This window comes from Saccopteryx leptura, chromosome 2 (genome assembly GCF_036850995.1).
Source record: "Saccopteryx leptura isolate mSacLep1 chromosome 2, mSacLep1_pri_phased_curated, whole genome shotgun sequence".
Lineage (NCBI taxonomy): Eukaryota > Metazoa > Chordata > Mammalia > Chiroptera > Emballonuridae > Saccopteryx > Saccopteryx leptura.
The window spans coordinates 270,991,080-271,016,680 of NC_089504.1; the positions used below are offsets into that span (position 1 = coordinate 270,991,080).

General features: G+C 43.6%; 1 protein-coding gene and 1 non-coding gene across 4 annotated transcripts in view; one reads left to right on the plus strand and one right to left on the minus strand.

Moving 5' to 3' along the window:
• The first annotated feature begins 2,934 nt into the window (after positions 1–2,934).
• PACC1 (proton activated chloride channel 1) overlaps positions 2,935–25,601 on the plus strand; it is a 49,824-nt gene continuing 27,157 nt past the window's right edge. For 2 of the 3 annotated variants that reach the window (XM_066361785.1, XM_066361788.1), the window contains exons 1-2: positions 2,935–3,092; positions 7,383–7,479. In XM_066361785.1, coding sequence (XP_066217882.1) covers positions 3,057–3,092; positions 7,383–7,479 — 133 coding nt within the window. In that variant the 5' untranslated portion in view covers positions 2,935–3,056. Of the gene's footprint in view, positions 3,093–7,382; positions 7,480–25,601 lie in introns of those variants that run through there. The other variant, XM_066361786.1, reaches the window with a different exon arrangement.
• On the minus strand, positions 4,915–4,990 carry TRNAT-GGU (transfer RNA threonine (anticodon GGU)). The gene has a single exon. It is a non-coding gene; the product is annotated as a tRNA-Thr (tRNA).

Below are 25,601 nucleotides of genomic sequence, written 5' to 3' on the forward strand. Positions count from 1 at the left end.
GTGATGGTCACGGTGGTGAAGTATCGTCAGAGTCTGAATAAATGTTTAAAGTAGAGGATTTGCTGATTTAGATGTGGGGCATTAGAGAAAGGAAGGAACTGGAAATGATGGCAGAGTTTGGTCAGAGCCAATGGGAAGATGGAGTTTATGTCAGTGAGAAAGACTGGGAGGGAAGCAGATTTGGGATAGGAAGATCAATAGTTCATTTTGAACCTTGCAGTAACCAGGAACACTAACATATGATTTACAACATGCCAGATGGTGTTCCAAGTACTTTGCATGTTAGTCCTCTCTGAAATCTAGGAGTAAGTAACTGTAATACAGCAGGTCCTTGAACAGCAGAAGGTGCCGGGGCAGCTGGACGAGTGAGCTGGGCTCAGAGCTGGAGGAGTTATTCATTCGTATACAGTTGAGAACGGGGTTCATTTCCTAGGATTGCCATACCAAAATACCACAAACTAGGCTGCTTAAAATTACAGAAATGTATTGTCTCCCAGTTCTAGAGGCTAGAAGTTCGAGGTCAAAGTTTTGGCAGGGTCACGCTCCATCTGAGACTCTGGATAGAATGCTTCCTTGCCTCTTCCTAGTTTCTGTTGGTGGCTGGTGAGCCTTGGGACTCTGCCTGTTGCTTGCCCAAGGATGGAGCCTGGCCTCCCAGGCTAGGACCTGTAACCAGCAGGTGAATGATTAAAGCCACCGCGGCTTACCCTTGCATCACTGCCATCTACTTCTGTCATCACAGCATGTTTTCCGTGTGTGTCTATCTTCACATCACCTGACATTTTTTTGTAAGGACACAAGTCATAAGAAATGAAGGGATCACCTTACTTAGTATGACCTCATCTTAACCAATGATAGCCACAAAAATCCTATTTTCAAACAAGGTCACAGTCTGAGGTACCAGGGATTAGGACATCAACATGTCTTTTTGGGGGGATACTGCTCAACCCATATCTGGAATCATTAATGTATAGATGGCAATTCAAACCATGAGAATAGAGAAGACCACTTCTCTGGCTGGTCTTCTCACTAGGGAGTGAGAAGAAAGGGGACCCAGGTCTAGCCACCCTGTAGAGTTGAGGCAGCGAGGACAAACCAGCAAAGGAGACTGAGAAGAAGCACTGACTGGGGGGGAGGCAACGCGAGAGTGGCACAGTGGGGTCTGGTAAGCTGCAGGAGGGACATGTACAGGGAGAGGGGACGGTCAGGTGAGTCCCTGAAGCTGATATCAAGAGAGAGGAGAATGGGGAGATGACCATCTGATTTGATAACTCAGAGATCATTTGTGACTATGACAAGCACCATTTCAGTGGAGTGGACAGCCAGAAAGCCTGATGGCTGTGAGCTTGAGGGAATGGAAGGAAAGGACGTGAGGACAAGTACAGAAACATTTTTTTTATGTGTTCATGGTCTGTCTCTCCATTCTAACAGAGCAAGGACCTTGGAGTGTCCTGTTCATTCGGTATCCTGGTGCCCAGCACATTGTAGTGGTTAAACCGTGCTGAATACTTTGTTAGTCAGTATCGCCTTCAAATATGGGAGCCGCTGTTTTCCAGTTTGGTCATATCAGCAAAGAATGGAGAGAAATGATAGAACTGGACTAGATTTCTCTGGTTCTTCCAACTCTGAAATTTTGTGATTATGCGACTTGTTCTATCAACCACTGGTTTATTACTACAGTAAGGAAATTAATAAGTTGTTCATTGTTGTTTATTTGTTCTGATAAATAAGTGTTAAACATAATTAATGGCTGAAATAAATGTTCCAATCATAAATTAACAAACGTTTGTTGAGTGCCTATGATGTGTTAGGAGCTGTATACATATATTGTCTCATTTAATAGTTGTAGGGGCAGAGGCTGGGGTGGGGGAGGGTGGTCAGGAGAGGTGGAGGCCTTTCACTGCTAAGGCTCTGGGAGGTCCCGGGTGCTCTGATGTGGTTGGTGCTACTGTGGCTGCTGCTGAGGAGGGAAGAGGCCCTGAGTGGCCTGAGTGCAGCGGGTGGCAGAGCTGCAGCTGCCGGGGACACAGAGCAGCATTCACCAAGGCATAAGCAACCTTTATCTGTGTCACCACTAAGCAGCCAGGGTGGCCACGCAGAACAGCTGTTCAGGCAGCGGGGAGGAGGGGGAGATGAGGTTCTCGGGTCCACCCAGCCATGAGGCAAACACCCAATTGTCCACCACATTCCCGGTGCGGCGCGGGGCTTCTGCTGTGGTGAACAGCGCCCTTGGGTTTTTCTGCCTGATCTATTTTGGCTCTCATAAAGCCCTGGGAAGTAGGGCAGGGTTGGCAGTCACAGTCTAAGAGAGGGGCGCTTAGAGCATTACAAGACCTGCGGGATAGGGGCAGAGCCAGGACAAGGGCCTAGGGGTCCTGAATCCGGGGGTCTGCCTCGGGAATAATGGAAAGAACTTAGATTCTGTAGTCTGTTCCTGGATTAAATAATCTTCACTCGATCACTGCCCTTTCCCGCCTTCCTTTCTGAAGCAAAGTACTTAAATTTCCTCACTAACAGGGAGAAAAACGTCCCCTTTACAGGGGTCCTTGCAGGATAAAGGGCATAATGTGCATGAAAGTGCTTTTAACATACCACGTGCTCTCCATTTATTACGGTTATAAACCACCAGGCCAAACTTCCTCTTTCAATTATAGATTAGGTTCTCTTACCCATCTGACCTGACTGCTTTGTTCCACTTTCCACTAATGTTCTCCGGCCCTCTCCCTTCAACAAAGAGAGGAAGTGAGAGATGAGAGCACGTTCTTCTAACGCCGGTGTTATGCCTGGTTCTGGGTACCCGCAGACTTCGCCGCCCCTTGGGTGCTGAAGGGTGCCCTCCACCGAGAACTACACTTCCCAACAAACCACTCGCGGTTTCAGCCGCGGCGGGAGCAAGGCGCATGCGCCGGGTGCCGCCTCTCCTGGTCTCGGGGCCGTCCCTCCGAACCAGTTGCGCCTGGCGGAGCCGGCAGGTCCCGGCGCTGCTGTTGCGGTGCTTGCTCCGCTGCCTTTCCCGGCGTAGCGGGCTTTGCTGTGTCTTATCCGTGGTCAGTGCCATGATCCGGCAGGAGCTCTCCACATCTTACCAGGAGGTACAAGGCTTGTGGGTCGGAGTGGTCGGAAACAAAGTTTCGTGTGGAGCGGAGGAGTGGGGTCCTGGGAGGCTGGGTGGAAGGGGTGCGAGGGGCCTCGGGGCGCGCTTCGGGGGAACGGGTGAGATCGTCCAGGCCCGGGTCCCCGCGTGCAAGGGAGCGGCAGAGCAGGAAGGAAGCGGGGCGCCCAGCCTCCTCCGGATGCTGCCGTCGCTTGGCCGGAGCGGGGGTCCTGGAGCCGCGACTCGTAACCAGCAGGTGAATGATTAAAACCTCGTGAGACCCAGGCAGCGGCGGGTGGGCCGGGCGTGACCCCGCGTGGCCTCGGGGATCCCGGCGTTGTTTGCAACAAGTGGAAGCGCCTGCGCCCTGCTCCCAGCTGGAGCGGACGCGCGGTGGACATCAGCCCACCTCCCAGCCCAAGGCCTCGTGGACCTTGCAGCTGTTAATGATAGGGATAATTGTATCTGGTTTTGGTGGCCGCCTGACTTTGAAAATATGCGTTCACTGATATAGCTTCTGCTCGCCCCACTCCGTCTTTCTCTCCCGTCTCACCTCCTCCCACGTAACTATCACTTTGCAGTTCTTTGTCTCTTTCTTGCCTGTCCAGAGTTACAGCTGCGGTTACAGCTTTTCCTACAGACGAACTCTTTCTTCTGACTGTTACTGCAACTAGTGAACTGCTTTTCTCCTCTCAGGTCCCAAACCTCGGTCATCTGGTAATCTTCCTCCCCTGTGCCTCCCTCACTTGCCAAGTTCAGGCAGTACCACGTTCTTTGCCCTCCTGTTTGTCTCCCTGCATCTGCTCTAACCGCCTGAATGTGATACTGTGTTACCTCCTCTCCCTTTGGTCTCTCCCCACGCTGTGCAGATTCGCTTTGAGGCCCTGCCTTGCTCCCACAGCATTCCTTTTTTTCACACACTTCATGTTGTCCTTGGTCTACTCAGAACAGCCTAAACTTCTCAGCAAACTTTTAAAGCTCTGCACAGCTCAGCAGCTTTGTCCCTCATTACGGTCACCACCTCCTCACCCACCTGGGTCTGGCCACACTTGGAAGCTTGCTGTTTAAAAAATGTGCTCTTGCTTTCTGGCCTCTATGCCTGTGCTCACACCACCTCTTCTTTAACCTCTCTCACGCTCTCTTGGCTAAAATCCCCACGTTATTGAAGGGGAGAATATAAAATCTCACATGCTTCATGGAGACTGACTTCCTAGACTAGTCTAGCATTCTGCCTTTCCTTCTCAGTTAAGCTTGATCAGTGCTGATCAATATGATATATGCACGTTTCTCCCTTTGTCAGTGATACTGTGTGGAGTGGACAAAACAGCTTAGCCCGACAGTAGAAGGAGAAGCTGAGTTGGAGTCAGAAAGGCTTGCCTGAGGCCATTTTTTAGGAAGGACCTGGGTTGGAATTTGACTTTGGGACAGCTTTTTGTATTTTCTCTACCATCCTACCATCTTCTTTATTCCATCTCTTTCTTTTATCCAAGAGGAGCCTGATGGGTTTTTTTTTTGTTTTTTTTTTTTTTTTTTTTGTATTTTTCTGAAGCTGGAAACGGGGAGAGACAGTCAGACAGACTCCCGCATGCGCCCCACCGGGATCCACCCGGCACGCCCACCAGGGGGTGATGCTCTGCCCCTCCGGGGCGTCGCTCTGTTGCGACCAGAGCCACTCCAGCGCCTGGGGCAGAGGCCAAGGAGCCATCCTCAGCGCCTGGGCCATCTTTGCTCCAATGGAGCCTTGCTGCGGGAGGAGAAGAGAGAGACAGAGAGGAAGGAGAGGGGGGTGGGGTGGAGAAGCAGATGGCGCTTCTCCTGTGTGCCCTGGCCGGGAATCGAACCCGGGACCTCGACACACCAGGCCGACGCTCTACCACTGAGCCAACCGGCCAGGGCCGCCTGATGGTTTTTTAACCAGTGTGGTGGATTCTGTGGGCCCTAGATTTCATGTCCTAGACCTTGGGGGAATCCTGCGGAATGAGTTGTGTCTTTCTCTGACTCGGAACATTTTCAGGTTTAGAAGGAGGAGACCATAGTGGTTAAATACTGGATGTTAAAGTAAAAAAGGCCACATTTCCATTTGGGCTCTGCCTCTTGCTGATGGTGTGACTTTTGTGAAGTTATTTAACTTCTCTGAGCCTCATCTGCAAAATGAAGGTAATGATAATCTCTATCCGTGATGGTTCTGAGGGTTAGATAAGTTGGTATGTGAAAAGTGCTTAGCTCAGCCTGGCAGGTGAATGAAATAATAGCTCTTGTTAACAGAGCGTGTGCAGCTCCTGCTTCTAGGGAGCTTTGGTGTTCATAGGACACCTTAAACTTACCTATCTGGGCTCCTAAAATGTTTATTAAAGTTTAGGCAATTATCCTACTTTCAGGGACAAGGCCAAAGGTATAGTCAGTTGGTATTTGGGGGCACCCCCTTGGGGCAAGACACTAGAAGGACCTCTCCTCTCTCTTAAGTGGCTTGTTCTACAGTCAGTCCCTGTTTCTCGCCTTCAGAAGCAAGTGGTTGCCCAGAGAGTGGCCTGCCTCTTTCTTGCTGGGTCATTCTGAGAGTGAACCTAGCTTCGAGTTCGGCTTCTTCGCCGAGTGGAGATTTTGGCTTTCAGGTTGGGGCACGCCAGGAGGTGGGCTCATCGGGGCAGCAGGTAATCAGGAGGGGAGCTGGGTGAGGAGAGCATAAAACACTTGGATTGGGCTGTACCCGGGTTAGGTTTAGATCCGAACTTTATGCCTTCCTGGGACTAACAGTCTCTCTTTCCTGTGGCCAGTGGAAGCTGCAGGGACCCCCTGCTCTGTGCTCCCACCAGGGGCCTGGGTCTCATGGTGCCTTCTCCAGCCTCCCAGCCCTCTCCCACTTTTTCCTTTCTTTTGGGACTGGGGGCTTTAAACTGGGAGTTTTACCTGATTCTGAGGGGCCAGAGTAGAGGCATGGAAAGGGACCTGCAAGAGTAATAGATGCGTAGAGCCTTATTTAACTCACGTTTCATAGAGGTGATTTTTTTTTTTTTTTTTTTTTTTTGTATTTTTCTGAAGTTGGAAATGGGGAGGCAGTCAGACAGACTTCCGCATGTGCCCGACCGGGATCCACCCGGCACGCCCACCAGGGGGCGATGCTCTGCCCATCTGGGGTGTTGCTCTGTTGCAACCAGAGCCACTCTAGCGCCTGAGGCAGAGGCCAAGGAGCCATCCTCAGCGCCTGGGCCAACTTTGCTCCAATGGAGCCTTGGCTGCGGGAGGGGAAGAGAGAGACAGAGAGGAAGGAGAGGGGGAGGGGTGGAGAAGCAGATGGGCGCTTCTCCTGTGTGCCCTGGCCGGGAATCAAACCCGGGATTCCTGCACACCAGGCTGACGCTCTACCACTGAGCCAACCGGCCAGGGCCGGAGGTGAATTTTTAATACAGATGTCTTAAGACCTTAGGCATTTACATTGCGGATCGAAGAAAATATTTGGGAAAGCTGACTACCTGCTGCTGCGATGAGCCCACCTCCTGGCCTGCCCGGCCAAATTCACCTCCCCCCCTTTCATCCCAGTTCAGTGATAGCTCCTCCTCTGTCTCTGGTCTTGACCTCTCCTGCCCCCCTTAATGCTGCAGAGACTTGTTGGTTATCGTCATTCTTGCCCACCTGTTGTCCTCAGCAGTGTCATTTTCCCCACGTGGCGGGTGAGAACACTGAGAGTGAGGCTGATGCTGTTGCTCACCGGCTGCTGGTTAGTATCTGCCCCTGAAATGGCCCGCTCTGCTGTGTCATTTGCAGCTGAGGCAGCGAACTTGGGCCAGACTTCTGGAGAGTGCTGCCACCAGCTTCCCTGTTCCCTGCCTTGCTCAGCAGACTCTGAGCCTCATTTCCTCCTCCTCTGGGAAGTGGTTAAGATCAGGGCTTTGGAACTAGGCCAGCTTGGATTTGACTCTTGCATCTGAGGTTTTGGAAAGTGTTGTGTTGAATTGTGCCCCCTCCCCCCATGAAAAAGGATATGTTGAAGTCCTAACCCTTTGACTGTGACCTCATTTGGAAATAGGGTCATTGCAGATGTGATCAGTTAAGATGAGGTCATACTGGAGTATGGCCATTTGGGCCCATTTGGTGGATCTATAATCTTCATACAACAGCAGGGTGGTTAACTCTTTCACAGACCAGCGGTTGAAAACCACTGCCCTACATCATGTGACCTTTTTTGAGTGTGTGATGATTTAGTGAGCAGCAGCTTCTGCTTTCCTACTCTAGTCTGAAAAAAGCAGGGCTGGTGTAGCTGACCTGTTTGCCTCTTTCTTTCTCCATTTAGCTGAGTGAGGAGTTGGATCAGGTGGTGGAGAACTCAGAGCGGACAGACGAGCAGGAAAGGGAGACAGTCAAAGTCCAGGGTTCAGGAATCTTACCAGGTAAGTGGGTTCAGTGCCGGGGGGTGGCAGGGTGGGAAAACCGCATGCTGCTGCTGCAGCTGGGAGCCCCAGGCCGGGTGCCTCGCCAGGTGCCAGTGGGGACATGCGGGGACTGTGGGAGAGGAGGGGCCCCCGGCCTTGTGCCCTGGAGTCAGATCTCCAGTACTGCCTCATTTTAAAGCTAACATATTTAACCAGCCTTGAGATAGCAGCTGTGCCGTCTTTGGATATAATAACACGGGCTTTGGGTGTCTGTCTGCTCTGTTAGTTTTTCCCTAGGAAGCTGGTAGAAGTTGGTAGCCTCTAATATCTGGGTCACTTCCCAGAGGCTTCTGGAAGACTGTGTAATAGGCACCACCTCTCCGATATCAGACCACTCCAATATAGTCACACAGCTGGGTGAGCAGGGTCCCATCAGTCATTGGCATTTTACGGAGCCTGGCAGTAACTTTTGACATTGTTGAGCACTTCTTTCTCCTGGATACATCTGCTCCCTTAGTTTCCATAATGTAACACAGACTTCTCAGTCGTCCTCCAGCTCTTGGGTGTTAAATGTTTGTCACCGGCCCCCTTCTCTTACTCGCCAGCGGGTGAACCCACCCAGGCCCTCTGCTCTGCTTCAGTCCCTGCTGGCTCACACACACCTGCCATGTTTACTTCTCCAGCCCAGAGGTGACCTGTAAACTCTGGACTTATGTATCCTGCATATCCAAGTGCCCAGGTGATAGCTCTGCCTCAGTGTTCCAGAGCCTAAACTGCGCATGTCCAAAATTGACCTCAGGAGCTCCCCACTGGAGCCGCTTCCAGTGTGTGCTCTTCATGGGAATGGTACCACCTCCCACCGCATTGAGCCTGGAAGTCATTCTTTTTTCCTTTCTTCCCTTCCTCACCATTTTCTCTTCCTCTCAGTTGTGCTGGTCTTCTTATATCTTGGGCCTCACTCCTTCCCACCGTAAGACGGGGTTCTGCTGAAGTTCTCTTCTCTCCATCACCTAGTTAATGCCTAAATTAGTCTTCAGCTCACTCATATTCTTCTGCAAAGCATTCTGTGACCTCTGGCTAGACCACTTCCTGCCCTTCAGTGCTGTCACTCGTAGAGCCTCTGCACCTCTCCCATGAGGGTAAAGACCAGTTTGGTTTGCTGGCCACCTTAGCCCTAGCCGTGCAATAGATTTGTTGAATGAATGAAGAGTGAGTGAGTGGAGGCCCAGTCAGACTCCAGCTTCTGGGCACTGGGAAGTGGCCTGGGGGAGGTGGGGTTTTGTTGATTCCTGTATCTGTGGGGAGAACGGGATAGGAAATTCTGTGATTGTGCCTGATTCTTAGGACCGTTGGAGAAGGAAGGAGGCTGAAAGGGCAGCTGGTGTTCACTGATTGCACCCTCTGGGCCAGGCACTGTCAGAGCCATTGCCCCAAGGTTAAATCAAGCATGGGGAGGTCATGTGGCTGGTAAACAGGACTGGGTCAAACTTTGACCTCAAACTCTTCTGCTAAACCAGTAGTTTTAAAAAACCATTTAAAGCATTTTTAAATTAAGGTCCAGTGTACAAAAGGCCGTGGGGGTAGGAGCAGACTGCCCCCACTCTGACTTTAGGCACTGCCCCTGAGCCGCAGAGAGAACAGTTTAAAACCCTTGAATGTTGTTTCTGTAACAACGTACCACAAACTGAGTGGTTTAAAACAACACAGTAGACTATCTTACAGTTCTGAAGGTCAGAAGTCTACAGTGGGTCTCACTGATTTAAAGTTTAAGTGTCAGCAGGCCCGAATTCTTTTCAGGAGGCTCCGAGGCATCCCGTGTGTGGGGGGCTTCCGGCTTCCAGAGGCTGTCTGAGCTCCTAGGCCGCCGGCTCTTATCTTCAAACCAGCCGTGGCAGGTGGAGTCTCACATCTTTTCATTCTGATATTGTCTTCTGCCTCCCTCCTCCCTCTTGAAAAAGCCCTTGTGATTACATTGGGTGTACCCAGGTAATCTAAGATGATCTCCCTGTTTTAAGATCAGGTGATAGCAATTTTAATCCCATTTTAAGCCTTAATTTCTCTGTGGCATATCACTGGACATATTTTCAGGTTCCAAGAGTTAGCGCTTGGACATCTTTGGTGGGCATTAGTCTGCCTCCTGCATCCTATGCTGCCCCCTGGCCTGCAGCAAGAAGAGGAGCAGGGAGGGAAGACTTGGAAAAGTGAAGTTTTCTTTATAGGTCATGATGCACGATTGTTAAGTGCATGAAAAGATGCTCAGCACCATTAACCATCAGGGAAATGCACATTTAAACCACAATGAGATACCACTTCACACCTATTAAGATGGCTTCAGTCGACAAGATGGACCATAACATAACAGGTTTTGATGAGAAGATCAAGAAATTAGAACCCACATGCATTGCTGGTGGGAGTGTACAATGGTATAGCCACTGTGGGAAAAAGTCTGGCAGTTCCTCAAAAGGTTAAATATAGAGTTATCCTCTGACCTGGCAATTCCAATCTTATGTATATATACCCAAGAGAAATGAAAACTTACCTCCACACAAAAACTTGTGCAAGAATGTTCATAGTAGCCTGACCGGGCAGTGGCGCAGTGGATGGAGTGTCAGACTGGGATGCGGAGGACCCAGGTTCGAGACCCTGAGGTCGCCAGCTTGAGCGCGGGCTCATCTGGTTTGAGCAAAGCTCACCAGCTTGGACCCAAGGTCGCTGGCTCAAGCAAGGGGTTGCTCGGTCTGCTGAAGGCCCGCGGTCAAGGCATATATGAGGAAGCAATCAATGAACAACTAAGGTGTCACAATGCACAACGAAAAACTAATGATTGATGCTTCTCATCTCTCCATTCCTGTCTGTCTGTCCCTGTCTATCCTTCACTCTCTCTGTCTCCGTAAAAAAATAAAATTAAATTAAAATAAAAAAAAAATGTTCATAGTAGCATTATTCATAGTCACCGAAAGATTGAAACAACTTAGGTGTCCACCAATTGGTGATTGGATAAATAAAATGGTATAGTAATATAGTGAAATATTACTTGGCAATAAAAAGGAATGAAGAATTAATACATGCTATGTGAATATTGAAATCATTAAATGAAAGAAGTCAGACACAAAAGGCCACATATTGAATGGTTCTGTTTATGTGAAATGTTCAGAATAGGCAAATCCATAAGACAGAAAGTAGATAAGTTACCAGGGACTACAGAGAAGGAGAAGTGACTACTAAAGGGTATCGAGCAGGGGTCCCCAAACTTTTAACACAGGGGGCCAGTTCACTGTCCCTCAGACTGTTGGAGGACCGCCACATACAGTACTCCAGGAGCACAGGATGCGGATGCATCCTGACCACCAATGAAAGAGTGCCCCTTCCGGAAGTGTGGCAGGGGCCGGATAAATGGCCTCAGGGGGCCGCAGTTTGGGGACGCCTGGTATAGAGCATCTTTTTGGGTCATGAATAAAGTGTAATTAGATCGTGGTGATGGTTGCACACCTTGTAAATATACTGAAAACTATTAAATGTTCACTTTAAAGGGTAAATATTATGGTATGTAAATATATCCTTCCCTCTCAAAAAATAATGACTAAAAAGAGCTGGACACAGAATTCATTCCTTCTTTGCATTCAGAATGCATATTTGCCCAGTGCTTTCTGAGGGTAGGGTTTCATTAGGGCTATGGTAGGCAACCAGTTCCCCTTCCTCAATACAGGACCAGGTTATTTTCAGAAACCAAGTTGTTTTCAGAAATTGAATAGCTCATCACAGATTCCCATAATGGTCTTACTTAACAGTCTGTGGCAAGTGTGGGTTTTTGAAACAACTGTAGTATAGATTTTACAAAACTTGTAGGTTAATTTTCCCAAGAAAAATCTTATGCATTATTTTTGTCTTTCTATTACCTCGTTTGTGTTCATATTAAGGATGTATATGTATTTTTAAAAAACTTTTTTAAGACTTTATTTTAGAGAGAGGACAGAGAGAGAGAAAGGTAATGGTGGTGGTATGGGAAGCATCAACTCATAGTATTTGCTTCTCGTATTGTGCCTTGACCGGGCAAGCCCAGGATTTTGAACCAGTGACCTCAGCATTTTAGGTAGACGCTTTATCCACTGCGCCACCACAGGTCAGGCAGATTATTTAATTTTTTTTTATTGCGGTTTGCATTCAACACTGTTTTGTATTAGTTTCAGCTGTACAGCAGATAGACCTTCATATAGATTTCAAAGCGTTCCCTTCAATAATTCAGCTGCCCACCTGGCTCGATAGTTATTAGAGTATTGTTAACAATATTCCCTGTGCTGTACCTTACATTCCTGCGCCTGTTTTGTAACTACCAATTAGTACTTTTTTTTTCTTTTTATTTAAAAAGAATTTTCCCCCATTGATTTGAAAGAGAGGGAGAGAAGGAAGAGAGGGGAGGAAGGGGCAGGGGAGAGAGAGAAAGAAATATCGACTTATTCCACTTAGTTCCATTTAGTTGTGCACTCATTGGTTGTTTCTCTTATGTGATCTGCCCAGGGATCAAACCTCTGACTCGGTGCTCTGGGACGAAGTTCTGTTCATTGAATCTCCGGGCCAGGGCCCAGTGACTAATACCATTACTCTATTACACCCTACCTCACACCTCCCGCCAACACCCACTGCCTCTGGCCTCCATCAGTTTCTTCACTCTATCTATAACTCTTTCAATTTTGTTAGTTTATTTTGTTTGAGTCTACATATAAATGATATCATATGGTATTTGTCTTTCTTAGTCTGGCTTATTTCACTTAGCATAATACCCACTAGGTCCATCTGTGCTGTTGCAAATGGTAAGATTTCATTCTTTTTTATGGCCAAGTGATATTCCATTGTATATACGTACCACCGCCTTTTTATCTACTCATCTGTTGATAGGCACTTGCATTGTTTCCCATATTTTGGCTGTTGAAATAATGCTGCAATGAACATAGTGCATATATTCTTTTAGTTAGTGGTTTGGGTGTCTTTGGATATATACCCAGAAGTGGAAATGTTGTGCCATGAGGCGGTTCCATTTTTAATTTTCTGATGAACATCCACACTGTTATCCATGTTTGTACCAATCTGCATTCCCATCAATAGTACACAAGGGTTCCCTTTTCTCGACATCCTTACCAACGCTTGTTTGTTGATTTATTAATGATAACTTTTCTTGACAGGTGTTAGATATCTCATTGTAATTTTAGTCTACATCTCTCTGATGATTAGTGACGTTGAGCATCTTTTCATACGTCTATTGGCCATCTGCATGTCCTCTTTGGAGAAATGTCTCTGAATTCAGGTCCTCTGGCCACTTTTTATTTTATTTAATTTTTTTTTTCTGAAGCTGGAAACGGGGAGAGACAGTCAGACAGACTCCCGCATGCGCCTGACTGGGATCCACCCGGCACGCCCACCAGGGGGCGACAGTCTGCCCACCAGGGGGCGATGCTCTGCCCCTTCGGGGCATCACTCTGTCGCGACCAGAGCTACTCTAGCGCCTGGGGCAGAGGCCAAGGAGCCATTCCCAGTGCCCAGGCCATCTTTGCTCCAATGGAGCCTCGGCTGCGGGAGGGGAAGAGAGAGACAAAGAGGAAGGAGAGGGGGAGGGGTGGAGAAGCAGATGGGCGCTTCTCCTGTGTACCCTGGCCGGGAATCGAACCCGGGACTTCTGCACGCCAGGCCGACGCTCTACACTGAGCGAACTGGCCAGGGCCACTCTGGCCACTTTTTAATTGGGTTGTTTGGTTTCTTGGTGTTGTCTGAGTTCTTTATTAATTTTGGATATGAACTACCTTATCAGAGGCATCATTGGCAAATAAGTTCTACCATTCAATGGTTGTCTTTTCATTTTTGTTGGTTTCCCTTGCTGTGCAAAGACTTTTTTAGTTTGATATAGAGTTTATTATTATTATTTCTTTTGTTTCCCTTGCCCAAGGTGATATGTCAGAAAAAACATTACTAAGAATAAGGTCTGATATTTTACTGCCTATGTTTTCTTCTAGGAGTTTTATGGTTTCAGGTCTTGCATTTAAATCTTTAATCCATTTTGAATTTATTCTTGTACATGGTGTTAGAAGGTGGTCTAATATTTTTTTCCATTTTATCTGTTCAGTTTTCTCAACACCATATTGAATAGATTCTTTACCCCATTGTATGTTCTTGCTTCTTTTGTCAAAGATTGATTAACCAGTTAGGGTGGGGTTTATCTCTGGCTCTCTATTCTGTTTCATTGATCTGTGTGTCTGTTTTTATGCCAGTACCATGCTGTTTTTGATTACTATAGCCTTTTAGTATAGTTTGATATCAGGTAGTGTGATACCTCCTGCTTTGTTCTTCTTTTTCAGAATCACTATTCATGGTCTTTTGTGTTTCCATACACATTTTTGGATTATTCTAGTTTTGTGAAAAATGCCATTGGTATTTTGGTAGGAATTGCATTGAGTATAAATTGCTCTGGGTAGTATGGACATTTAATGATGCTAATTCTTTCCATCCATGAACATGGTATCTGCTTCCTTTTACTACTATCTTCTTTGATTTCTTTTTTTAGTGTCTTATAATTTTCTGAGTGCAGGTCTTTTACCTCCTTTGATTAAATGTATTCCTAGGATTTTAAAAAAGTGTAAATGTGATTGTTTTCTTAGTTTCTGTTTCTGATAGTTTATTACTAGTGTGTAAAAAAGCAACACATTTCTGAATATTTATTTAGTATCCTGCTACTTAACTGAATTCACTTATTCTAGTAGTTTTTTGGTGGGATCTTTAGGGTTCTCTATATACAGTTTCATGTCATCTGCAAATAATGACAGGGTTTTTTTTTTTTGTATTTTTCTGAAGTTGGAAATGGGGAGGCAGACAGACTTCCGCATGCGCCTGACCAGGATCCAGCCGGCATGCCCACCAGGGGGCGATGATCTGCCCATCTGGGGCATTGCTCTGTTGCGACCAGAGCCATTCTAGCGCCTAGGCAGAGGCCAAGGAGCCATCCTCAGCGCCCGGGCCAACTTTGCTCCAATGGAGCCTTGGCTCCGGGAGGGGAAAAGAGAGGGGGAGGGGTGGAGAAGCAGATGGGCACTTCTCCTGTGTGCCCTGGCCAGGAATTGAACCCGGGACTCCTGCACGCCAGGCTGACGCTCTACCACTGAGCCAACCGGCCAGGGCAATAATGACAGTTTTACCTCTTCCTTTCCAATTTGTATACCTATTGTTTCTTATTCTTGCTAGATTGCTACAGTTAGGATTTCTAGTACTATGTTGAACAAGAGTGGTGAAAGTATACATTCCTGTCTTGTTCTTAATGTTAAGGGAAATGCTTTTAGTTTTTCCCTTTTAATAGCTATAGATTTGTTATATATGACCTTTATTATGTTGAGGTATGTTCCCTCTATTCCCACTTAGTACTAAGAGTTTTTACCCTTAACTGGGTGCTGATTTTGTCAAATGTGTTTTATGTATCTATTGATATGATCATTTGATTTTTACCCTTCATTTTGTTTATGTGGTGTATTACATTAATTGATTTGCGGATACTGGACTATCCTTGCATCTCAGGAAAAAATCCCACTTGATCTGGTATATGATCTTTTTATTTTTTTAACTTTTTTTTTTAGATTTTATTTATTCATTTTTATAGAGAGAGGAGAGAGAGAGAGAGAGAAAGAGAGAAGTTGGGGAGGAGCAGGAAGGATCAACTCCCATATGCGCCTTGACCAGGCATGCCCAGGGTTTCGAACTGGCATCCTCAGTGTTCCAGGTCAATGGCTTAATCCTCTGTGCCACCACAGGTCAGGCAATCTGGTATATGATCTTTATACTGTATTGCTTAATTTTGTTTGCTAATATTTTAGAGTCTGTTGCATCTCTGTTCGTCAGGGATATTGGCTAATAATTTTCTTTCTTTGTAGTGTCTTTATTTAGTTTTGGAATCAGGATAATGCTGGCCATATAAAATGAACTTGGGCATCTTCCCTCCTCTTGATTTTTTTAAATATTTTGAGAAGAATAGATATTAATTCTTTTTTAAATGTTTGGTAAAATTTATCTGTTAAGACGTCCAGTTTAGGACTTTTGTTTGTTGGGAGATTTTTTGTTACTGCTTTGATTTTATTGGTTGTAATTTGTTCAGATTTTTAGTTTCTTCTTGATTCAGTCTTGGAAGATTGTATGTTTCTAGGAATTTATCCATTTCCTCCAGGTTTCCCAATTTGTTGGCATATAATGTTTGTCATATTTTCTTATTATCCTTTATATTTCTGTCAGTTGTTACTTCTCTTTCATTCTGATTTTATTTACTTGGGTTGTCTCTTTTTCTTGATAAGTCTGGTTAAAAGTTTATCTTTTCAAAGAACCAGCTCTTAGACTGACCAATAGTGGCACAGTGGATTGAGCCACAGCCCAGGATGCTGAGGGCCCCAGTTTGAAACCTTGAGGATGCTGGTTAGAGCCCAGGCTTGCCAGCTGAAGTGTGAGTTCACTGGCCAAGTGCAGGATCAAGGTCACTGACTTGAGCCCAAGGTTGCTGGCTGGAACAAGGGGTCCTTGGCTTAGTTTGAGCCCCCCAATCAAGGGATGTATGAGAAGCAATCAATAAACAACTCAAGTGCCTGAGTGGTGGTAACGCAGTGAATAGAGCATTGACCTGGGACACTGAGGTCCCAGGTACGAAACCCTGAGGTCACTGGCTTGAGTGCAGGTTCACCGGCTTGAGCACAGGGTCACTGGCTTGAAGCTCAAGGTCGCTGGCTCAGCTTGAGCGCCCCCTGCATCAAGGCACGTATGAGAAACTGAACAATTAAAGCACTGCAACTACGAGTTGATGCTTCTTATCTCTCTCTCTTTCTCTTTCTCTTTCTCTCTAGCTTAGTAAAAAGTAAAGTGAAGCAACTATGAGTTGATGCTTCTTATCTCTCTCTTCCTCCCCCTTCTAGTCTCTTTCTTTCTCAAAAATAAAAACTAAAATAAAAGAACCAGCTCTTGGTTTCATAGATTGTTTGTATTGTTTTTTTAAATTCTATTTATTTTCCCTCTGATCATAATTACTTCCTTTCTTCTACTCACTTTGAGCTTTGTTTGTTCTTTTTCTAGTTCCTTTAGGTGTAAAGTTAGATTGTTTATTTGAGATTTTTCTTGTTCTTGAGGTAGGCCTGTATTACTATGAATTTCCCTCTTTGTACTCCTTTAGTTGTGTTCTATAGATTTGAGGTGGTTGTGTTTTCATTTTTAATTGTCTCAGAGTTTCTTGATTTCTTCCTTGATTTCATTGTTAACCTATTTGTTGTTTGGTAATATGTCATTTGGCCTCCATGTGTTTGTGTATTTTTCAGTTTTCTTGTAATTGATTTCTAGTTTCATACTGTTGTGGTCAGAGAAGATGCTTAGTATGATTTTAATGTTTTTACATTTATTTTGACTTGTGTCCTGATATGTGCTCTATTCTGGAAATATTTCATGTGTACTTGAAAAGAATGTATATTTTATTGCTTTGGGGTGAAATACTCTGAAAGTATCAAGTCATCTGGTTTGATGAGTCATTCAAGCTTACCATTTCCATGTTGATTTTCTGTCTGGAAGATTTATCTATTGATGTCACTAGGGTGTTAAAGTCTCCTCCTATGACTGTATTACTGTCTGTCTCTCTCTTTACGTTCATCAATATTTTTTTATGTTAGGTGATCCTGTGTTATGTGCATAATGTTTACAAGGATTATATCTTTTTGTTGGATTGATCCCTTTATCATTATGTAATGTTCTTCTTTATCTCTCCTTGTAGCCTTGGTTTTAAAGTGTGTTTTGTCTGTCGGGAAGTATATATACTTTTAAAACATGTTCATCTAGCCTGACCTGTGGTGGCGCAGTGGATAAAGCGTCGACCTGGAAATGCTGAGGTCGCCGGTTCAAAACCCTGGGCTTGCCTGGTCAGGGCATGTGTGGGGGTTGATGCCTCCAGCTCCTCCCCCCTGTCTCTCTCCTCTCTCTCTCTCTCTCTCTCTCTCTCCCCCTCTCTCTCTTCTCTCTAAAATGAATAAATTAAATAAAATAAAAAAAAATTAAAAAAAAAACATGTTCATCTAGCTTGCCACAAAAAAAGCCAGTGTTTGCTTTTCTGACTGCAGAGTGCATAGAACATTTTGTCAAATATCCAACATCTTTTTTTTAATAGTAAAATGTAGTAGTGTCTAGTTTCAGAATTAAAGTGACACAGCACATATGGATGATAAAGAATTTTACAGTTTTTATTTACATTACATGCCAGTTTGTGGATCAAGAAGGGCCTATAAAGAAGCTAAACTTGGCTTCTGTGAGTGAAACAGAGCAGGAGACTCTTGCCAGGGTTCCCACGAGAGTAATTTGCACAAGTACCTCTGCCAAACAAATGAAAATGATGCAATTGTCATATGACCATTTTGTGTCTTAGATTCTTAGAATTTTCAAGAACATGTAGAGATCCATCTCTTTCTCTAACCAAAGGCATTGTAAAGTTAGAGCATTTCAGATCATGTTTATCTGGTTTATGATAGAGTGGACCTTGCCCCAAAATGCCCATCATTGTTCATCTTCATTATATGGTTCAGCCCGAATGTAATATTCAGTTTGCCATAAAAATGTCCCAGAGTTCTGTTTGTTGTGAATGTACATTCTTTCAATCAGAGCCATTTCTTTTTTAATTTATTTTTATTTTTTGAGACACAGACAGAATCAGACAGACAGGAATGGAAAGAGATGAGAAGCATCAACTCATAGTTATGGCACTTGAGTTCATTGATTTCTTTCTCATCTGTTCTTTGACTGGGGTTAGCTGGGGAGGGGGGGCTCCAGCTGGTCCAGTGACTCCTTGCTCAGGCCAGCCACCTTGAGCTTCAAGCCAACAACCTTGGGCTCAAAGCCAGCAACCTTTTGGCTCAAAGTCAGCAACGCTACATAATTTGGGATTGAACCCTGGGTAGCTAGCCGTCTAATTAATAAACTCAAAAATTCAAAACAAAAAAAAAAGTCAGCAACCATGGAGTCATGTCTGTGATCCCACGTTCAAGCTGGTGAACCCACACCCAAGCTGGATACCTCAGGGTTTCAAACTTGGGTCCTCAGCATCCCAGCTGACACACTATCTACTGCGCCACCATCTAGTCAGTCAGGCTCAATCAGATCTTCTTTTATTGTCATTAGGAACTGGAATCTTAAGCACTAATGCTCACTCTGTCATGTCGAGAAAGCACTGATAGGAGTCAGGACTTCAGGACCCTTGTTCAGGACCCTTGTTCTGATTGTGCCAGTTCAGGCTCTGGGACCTGGATCACCTCATAGGAATGGGGTTGCACCAGATGGCCTTTTAGTTCTCTACCAACTCTTTACAGTTCTATTCAGTTGTTTTGCACCAAATCAGTCACTTCAGAGTTCTTTCCATTTTGTGATGATTTCAAACCTCGTTAAATGTAGGAACCTGGTACCTGTTGCCCCTGCAATTATGAGCAGCTCATGACAGTGAATGTGCCATGTTTTGAAGTGAACCCTTGGTTCCACATGGACCATGGGAGCTGGGAGTGCCTTCAAAGCAAAACAGCTCTGGTAGGGCCTTGTGCTCAGACCACCACTTTGGGTACAGGGCCACAGTACCCAGCTACATGTGACTGATCAGTACCTGAGCCAAGTGAAGCCTTCTGTGGACTGGGGACAAACAAGGGCATTATCTTGTGACCTGTCTAATGGGGCACCCTATACAGGATACTGTGGGACGCGATCTGAACGCAAGACTCATGGGGGAGGACTTAGTAAAGTGGAGCAAGAGTGTGAGAGAAACATGGAGAGAAGGCAGACAGCAAAGCCACGAGGGAGCAGAAATTGACACAGACCCTAATAACAATAAGAAGCAGCAAAAGTAGAATCATCCACAAAGGAAGTTGGAAAAAAGTATTGCTTTAATTCCTTTGGGAGAACAACAGCTGCTCTGTATTTTGGTGGCTTAACTCTCAGCTGCCCAAGGAGATTTCTTGGGGCTCCCTGGTTCCTCATTTCTCTTTGTAACTGTGGAGGAAACATTGTTGTCTACAGTAACCTGTTCCTTCTGGCCTGAAGGAGCCTCATAGACTCTCCCGGACTTGGCACTCCTGTGGAAAGTAAAAACTTGCTAAAGTATTTTGCCAGAAATAGCAAGCCACACCAATATGTTTATAGTTTTACATGCCTGAAATGCACTGGTATTCTCTGACAAATTAAGGGTAGCTTGTTAGCACTGCAAGGCTTAATTCATCTGTTCTTTGGGTTATTTATTCATTTAACAGATGTGGAAACATGTCTACTATGTGAAAGGCACTATGTTCCACCCTGCCTTTCATTATTATTAAGAGATTGTAATGCCATGGTGTTCATTTGTGCTATCTTCATCATTGAGGTCTTCATTTTTTGTGGTGTAGAGGGTACTTGGTTCCTTCAGTAACAGTAATTCATTGAGTAGGCACTCTGTACTATAAAGCATTTTGCAACATTATCTCATATACTTACTTCTTTTAGACATCCTTTAAAACTGAAATGATTTCCTTTTCACATGGAGAAAGAGAGGCTTAGAAGCATTAAGTAGCTTGTCCTGGGTCAGAGTGGTTAGTAGCAGAGCTGGAACTTAGATCTCTCTGACTCTAAAGCTCATGCTTATAAAGTCTGGGCTAGCTCTCTGGTCTTTCCATTCAGAACGTTAATAAATAGTGAACACACTGTTTCTCTCAACGTCCTCCTGGTACCTTAGACATAATGCTGTGTGACTTCCTCCTCCATAGAGCCTTTGCTGATCTCTTCCTTTTTCTCCACACTCTTCATTCTTTCTCCCTTACTTTCTTTTTTTGTTGCTTCATTTTAGAGAGAGAGCGAGAGAAGCATTCATTTTGTTATTCCACTTAGTTGTGCGTTCATTAGTTGCTTTATGTACCCTGATCAGGGATTAAACCCACAACCATTTTGTTTCAGGATTATGTTTTAACTGATTGAGCTGACTGGCCAGGGCCCCCATTCTTTCTTCTGAGAAAAGGACAGCTCAGTTTTACATCGTCACATCCTTCTGAATTCTGTAGCGATTTCAGGACAGACCACTGATCCTTGTCTGTGAGTGTCTCCCTGAAGCACCTAGCACAAAGCCTTGCGTATAGAGTTGGTGCTTGATGCACGATTGTGGAAGTAGAGAGGGAATGAGTCCTTATCTCTACCAACCTAGGACACTGATAATTCTGTGTTGATCTTGCTTTTGTGCCTTTAAATAAAATAACATGAAATAATTATGACAAATACTCTAATATCTTTGTATTTAAAGTTATTTTTTCAAATTAAATTTATTGGAGTAGCATTGGCTAATAACATTATGTAAATTTCAGGTATACAGCTTCACAATACAACATATGTATACATTATTGTGTGTTCACTTCCTGAAGTCTAGTCTCTTTCAGTCACCATGTATCTCATCCCCCGTACGCTCTTTGTCCTCCTTCCAACTCCCTTCCCCCCGTAACTACCTTCTGTTGTCTGTGTCTGAGTTTGCATGTTTCCTGTTTGTTTTATATCCCACATATGAGTGAAATACAGATTGTCCTTTTCCTTCTGACTCATTTCACTTAGCATAGTACTCTCAAGATCCCTCCATGTTGTTGCAAATGGCGATATTTTATCTTTTTTATAGCTGAGTAGTAGTCCACTATATACATGTCATATATTCTTTATCTATTGAAGGACGCTAGGCCGTTTCCATGTCTTGGCTGTTGTATATAATGCTGCGGTCAACATAGGGCCACATACATCTTTAGGAATGAAAGTGTTTTTACCTTCAATTATTAATTTCTTTTTTTTTTAAATTTACTTACAGTTGGCATGCAGTATTAAATAAGGTTCAGGCAGTATTCCAATACTGTCTAACCAAAAGTTAGACATTTGCATAACTTACTAAGTGATCCTCCTGGTAAGTCCAGTACCCACCTGACACCATACATAGTTATAATATTATTGACCATATTCCCTGTGCTGAACTTGACGTCCCCATGACAATTTTGTAACTGCCAATTTGTACTTTTTAATCTCTTTATCTTTTTCACCCGACTCCCCCCCCCATTAATTTGTTCTCCATATCTATGAGTCTGTTTCTGTTTTTTCCTCATGTTTAGATTCCACTTATAAGTGAAACCATATGGTATTTGTCTTTCTCTATCTGACTTACTTCACTTAGCATAAGACCCACTGAGTCCTTCCATGTCGTCACAAATGGTAAGATTTTGTTTTCTTATGGCCGAATAATATTCTGTTGTAAATATGTACCACTTCTTTATCCAGTCATCTATCAGTGGACTCTTAGGTTGCTTCCATATCTTGGCTATATACATAATCCTGAAGTGAACATAGGGATGGATGCATGGATCTTTTTGAATTAGTGTTTTGGATTTCTTCGGATAAATACCCAGAAGTGAAATTACTTGGGTCATATGATAGTTTTATTTTTAATTTTTTTGAGGAACTTCCATATGGCTACACCAATTTGTAATCCCACCAGCAGTGCATGAGTGTTCCTTTTTCTCCACATTTTTGCCAATACTTGTCTGTTAATTTATTGATGATAGCCTTCTGACAAGTGTGAGGTGATGCATCATGTGGCTTTCATTTGTATTTCTCTTATGGTTATTGATGTTAAGTATCTTTTCATGTGTTTATTGGTCATATGTATGTCCTTTTTGGAGAAATGTTTACTTAGGCTCTCTACCCATTTTTAAATTGGATTGTTAGTCTTTTTGGTGAGAAGTTGTATGAGTTCCTTATACAGTTTGAATATTAACCCCCTATTGGACATATCATTGGGGAATATCTTCTCCCATTTTAGTAGGTTGTATTTTCATTCTATTGATGGTTTGCTTTGCTGTGAAAACACTTTTTAGTTTGATGGAGTCCCATTTGTTTATTTTTTCTTTTGTTTCCCTTGCTCAAGGAGACACCCAAAAAAATATTACTAAGAGTGATGTCAAAGAATTTACTGCCTGTATTTTCTTATAAGAGTTTTACGGTTTGGCGTTTAGAGTTAAATCTTTAATTCATTTTGAGTTTATTCTTGTTTATGGTGTAAGAAAATAGTCTGGTTTTTTAAATTATTTTTTTGTGGGTTTCTTTGCGTTTACCTGTCCAATTTTGCCAATAGTAATTATTAAAGAAACTGTCTTCTCCTATTGTATAGTCTTACCTCCTTTGTCATAGAGTAATTGACCGTCTAGGCCAGGAGTAGTCAACCTTTTTATACCTACCGCCCACTTTTGAATCTCTGTTAGTAGTAATATTTTCTAACTGCCCACCGGTTCCACAGTAATGGTGATTTATAATATAAAGTAGGGAAGTCACTTTACTTTATAAAATTTATAAAGCAGAATTACAGCAAGTTAAAGCATATAATAATAATTACTTACCAAGTACTTAATGTTGGATTTTTGCTAAGTTTGGCAGAATAAATCTTTATAAAACAACTTACTATAGTTAAATCTATCTTTTTATTTATACTTTGGTTTTCCTCTACCACCCACCATGAAAGCTGGAACACTCACTAGTGGGCAGTAGGGACCAGGTTGACTACCACTGGTCTAGGCATAGGTTTATTTCTGGGCTCTGTTCTGTTGCATTAATCTATTTGTCTGTTTTTATGACAGTACCATGCTGTTTTGATGACTATAGCCTTGGTTTTTTTTTGTTTGTTTGTTTTGTTTTTTACAGAGACAGAGAGAGAGTCAGAGAGAGGGATAGATAGGGACAGACAGACAGGAATGGAGAAAGATGAGAAGCATCAATCATTAGTTTTTTATTGCAACACCTTAGTTGTTCATTGATTGCTTTTTCATATGTGCCTTGACCGTGGGGCTACAGCAGACCGAGTAACCCCTTGCTCGAGCCAGCGACCTTGGGTCCAAGCTGGTGAGTTTTGCTCAAACCAGATGAGCCCATGTTCAAGCTGGCGACCTTGGAATCTCAAACTTGGGTCCTCTGCATCCCAGTTCGATGCTCTATCTACTGCACCACCACCTGGTCAGGCTTGTAGTATATTTTAATATCAGGCAGCATGATACCTTCACCTTTCTTCTTTCTCAAGATTGCTTTGGCCATTGGTCTCTTGTGGTTCCATATAAATTTGAGGATTATGTTTTCTAGTGTAAGAAAAATGCCATGGATGTTTTGATAGGGATTGTATTTAATTATTTAGGTAGTAGGTACATTTTGACAATGTTAACTTTTCCTATCCATGAGCATGGTATAGACTTTTATTTTTATCTTCTTCAGTGTCATAATTTTTTGAATATGGGTCTTTTACCTTCTTGGTTAAATCTATTCCTAGATATATTTTTAATCAATTGTAAATGGAATTGTTTTCTTATTTCTGTGATAGTTTTGTTGTTGGTATTAAAAGCAGCTGATTTCTGAATATTATTTTTGCATCCTGCTACTTTACTGAATTTATCAGTTCTAATAATGTTTTGGTAGAATCTTGTTGGTTCTCTCTCTGTAGTATTATATCACCTGCAAATAATGATAGTTTTACTTCTTCCTTTCCAATTTGGATGCCTTTTATTTCTTTTTCTTGTTTGATTGCTGTTGCTAGGACTTCCAGTACTATGTGGAATTGAAGTGGGGAAAGTGGCTTTCAGCTTGGAGCAGGCATAGGTGCAACTTTCTCTGGTCATCCTGAATCTGGGTTTATCCAACACCTGCTGCCTCCACCACGCTGCTGAAGTTCAACCCCAAGGAGATCAAAGTCATATGCGTGAAGTGTACCCATGTGAAGTCAGTGCCACCTCTGCCCTGGTTCCTAAGATAGACCCCCTGGGTCTGTCTCCAAAAAAGGTTGGTGATGATATTGCCAAAGCATCCAATGATTGGAAGGGTCTGAGGATTACAGTGAATCTGACCATTCAGAACAGACAGGCCCAGACCTGCCTCTGTCCTGATCATCAAGGCCCTCAAAAAGCTGCCGACAGACAGAAAGAGGCAAAAAAAAAAAAAAAAAATAGTATTATTGAGCACAGTGGAAATATTCCACTTTTGATGAGATTGTCAACATTGATAGGTGCAGCATTGATCTTTAGCTAGAGAGCTCTGGAACCATTACAGAGGTCCTAGGGACAGCCCAGTCTATGGGCTGTAACGTTGATGCCTGCCTGCATCATAGATGACATCAATACTGTGCAGTGGAATGCCCAGCTAGTTAAGACCTTTAAAGAAAAGTACTTCAATTAAAGATCATTTGACAGCCGAAAGATAAAGTCATAAAGCTAACATTCTTGTCTTGTTTCTTATCTTTTATAAATTGAATTTATTGAGAGTGACTGTGGTTGTCTGTTCCTGATCTTAAAGGAAAAGCACTTGAAGCTTTTTACTGTTGAGTAAGATGTTCACTGTGGGTTTGTCATATATGGCTTTTGTTATATTGAAATATGTTTCCTCTATTCCCACTTTGCTGAGAATTTTTAATCGTAAATGGATGTTGAATTTTGTCAAATGCCTTTTCTACATCTGCTAATATGATCATAACTAACATGCTTTGTTTTGTTTTTGTGGTGTATTATGTTAATTTGTGGATATTGAACCAACTTCGCAGAACAGGGATATACCCCACTTGATTGTGGTATATGATCTTTTTTATTTATTGCTGAATTTAGTTTGCTAATATATTGTTGAAGACTTTTGTATGTGTGTTCATCAGGGGTATTGGCCTGTAATTTTTTTGTAGTGTCTTTGTCTGGTGGTGTTATAAGAGTAATGTTGGCCTTGTATGATGAGTCTTTGGGAGTCTTCAGTTTTTTAAATACACTGCTCACAAAAACTACGGGATATTTTATCACTTCATACTCATTTTGAAATATCCCCTAATTCTGCTCACAAAAATTAGGGGATATTTTTATTACTTCATATTCATTTTGAAATATCTCCGAATTTTTGTGAGCAAGATGGTTAGAAAAGGATAGGTATTCTTTTTTGAATGTTTGGTAAAATTAACCAGTGAAGCCATCTGGTTTTGGACTTTTGTTTGTTGGAAGTTTGTTATTTTTACAGAGACAGAGAAAGAGTCAGAGAGAGGGATAGATAGGGACAGACAGACAGGAACAGAGAGAGAGATGAGAAGCATTAATCATCAGTTTTTTGTTGCA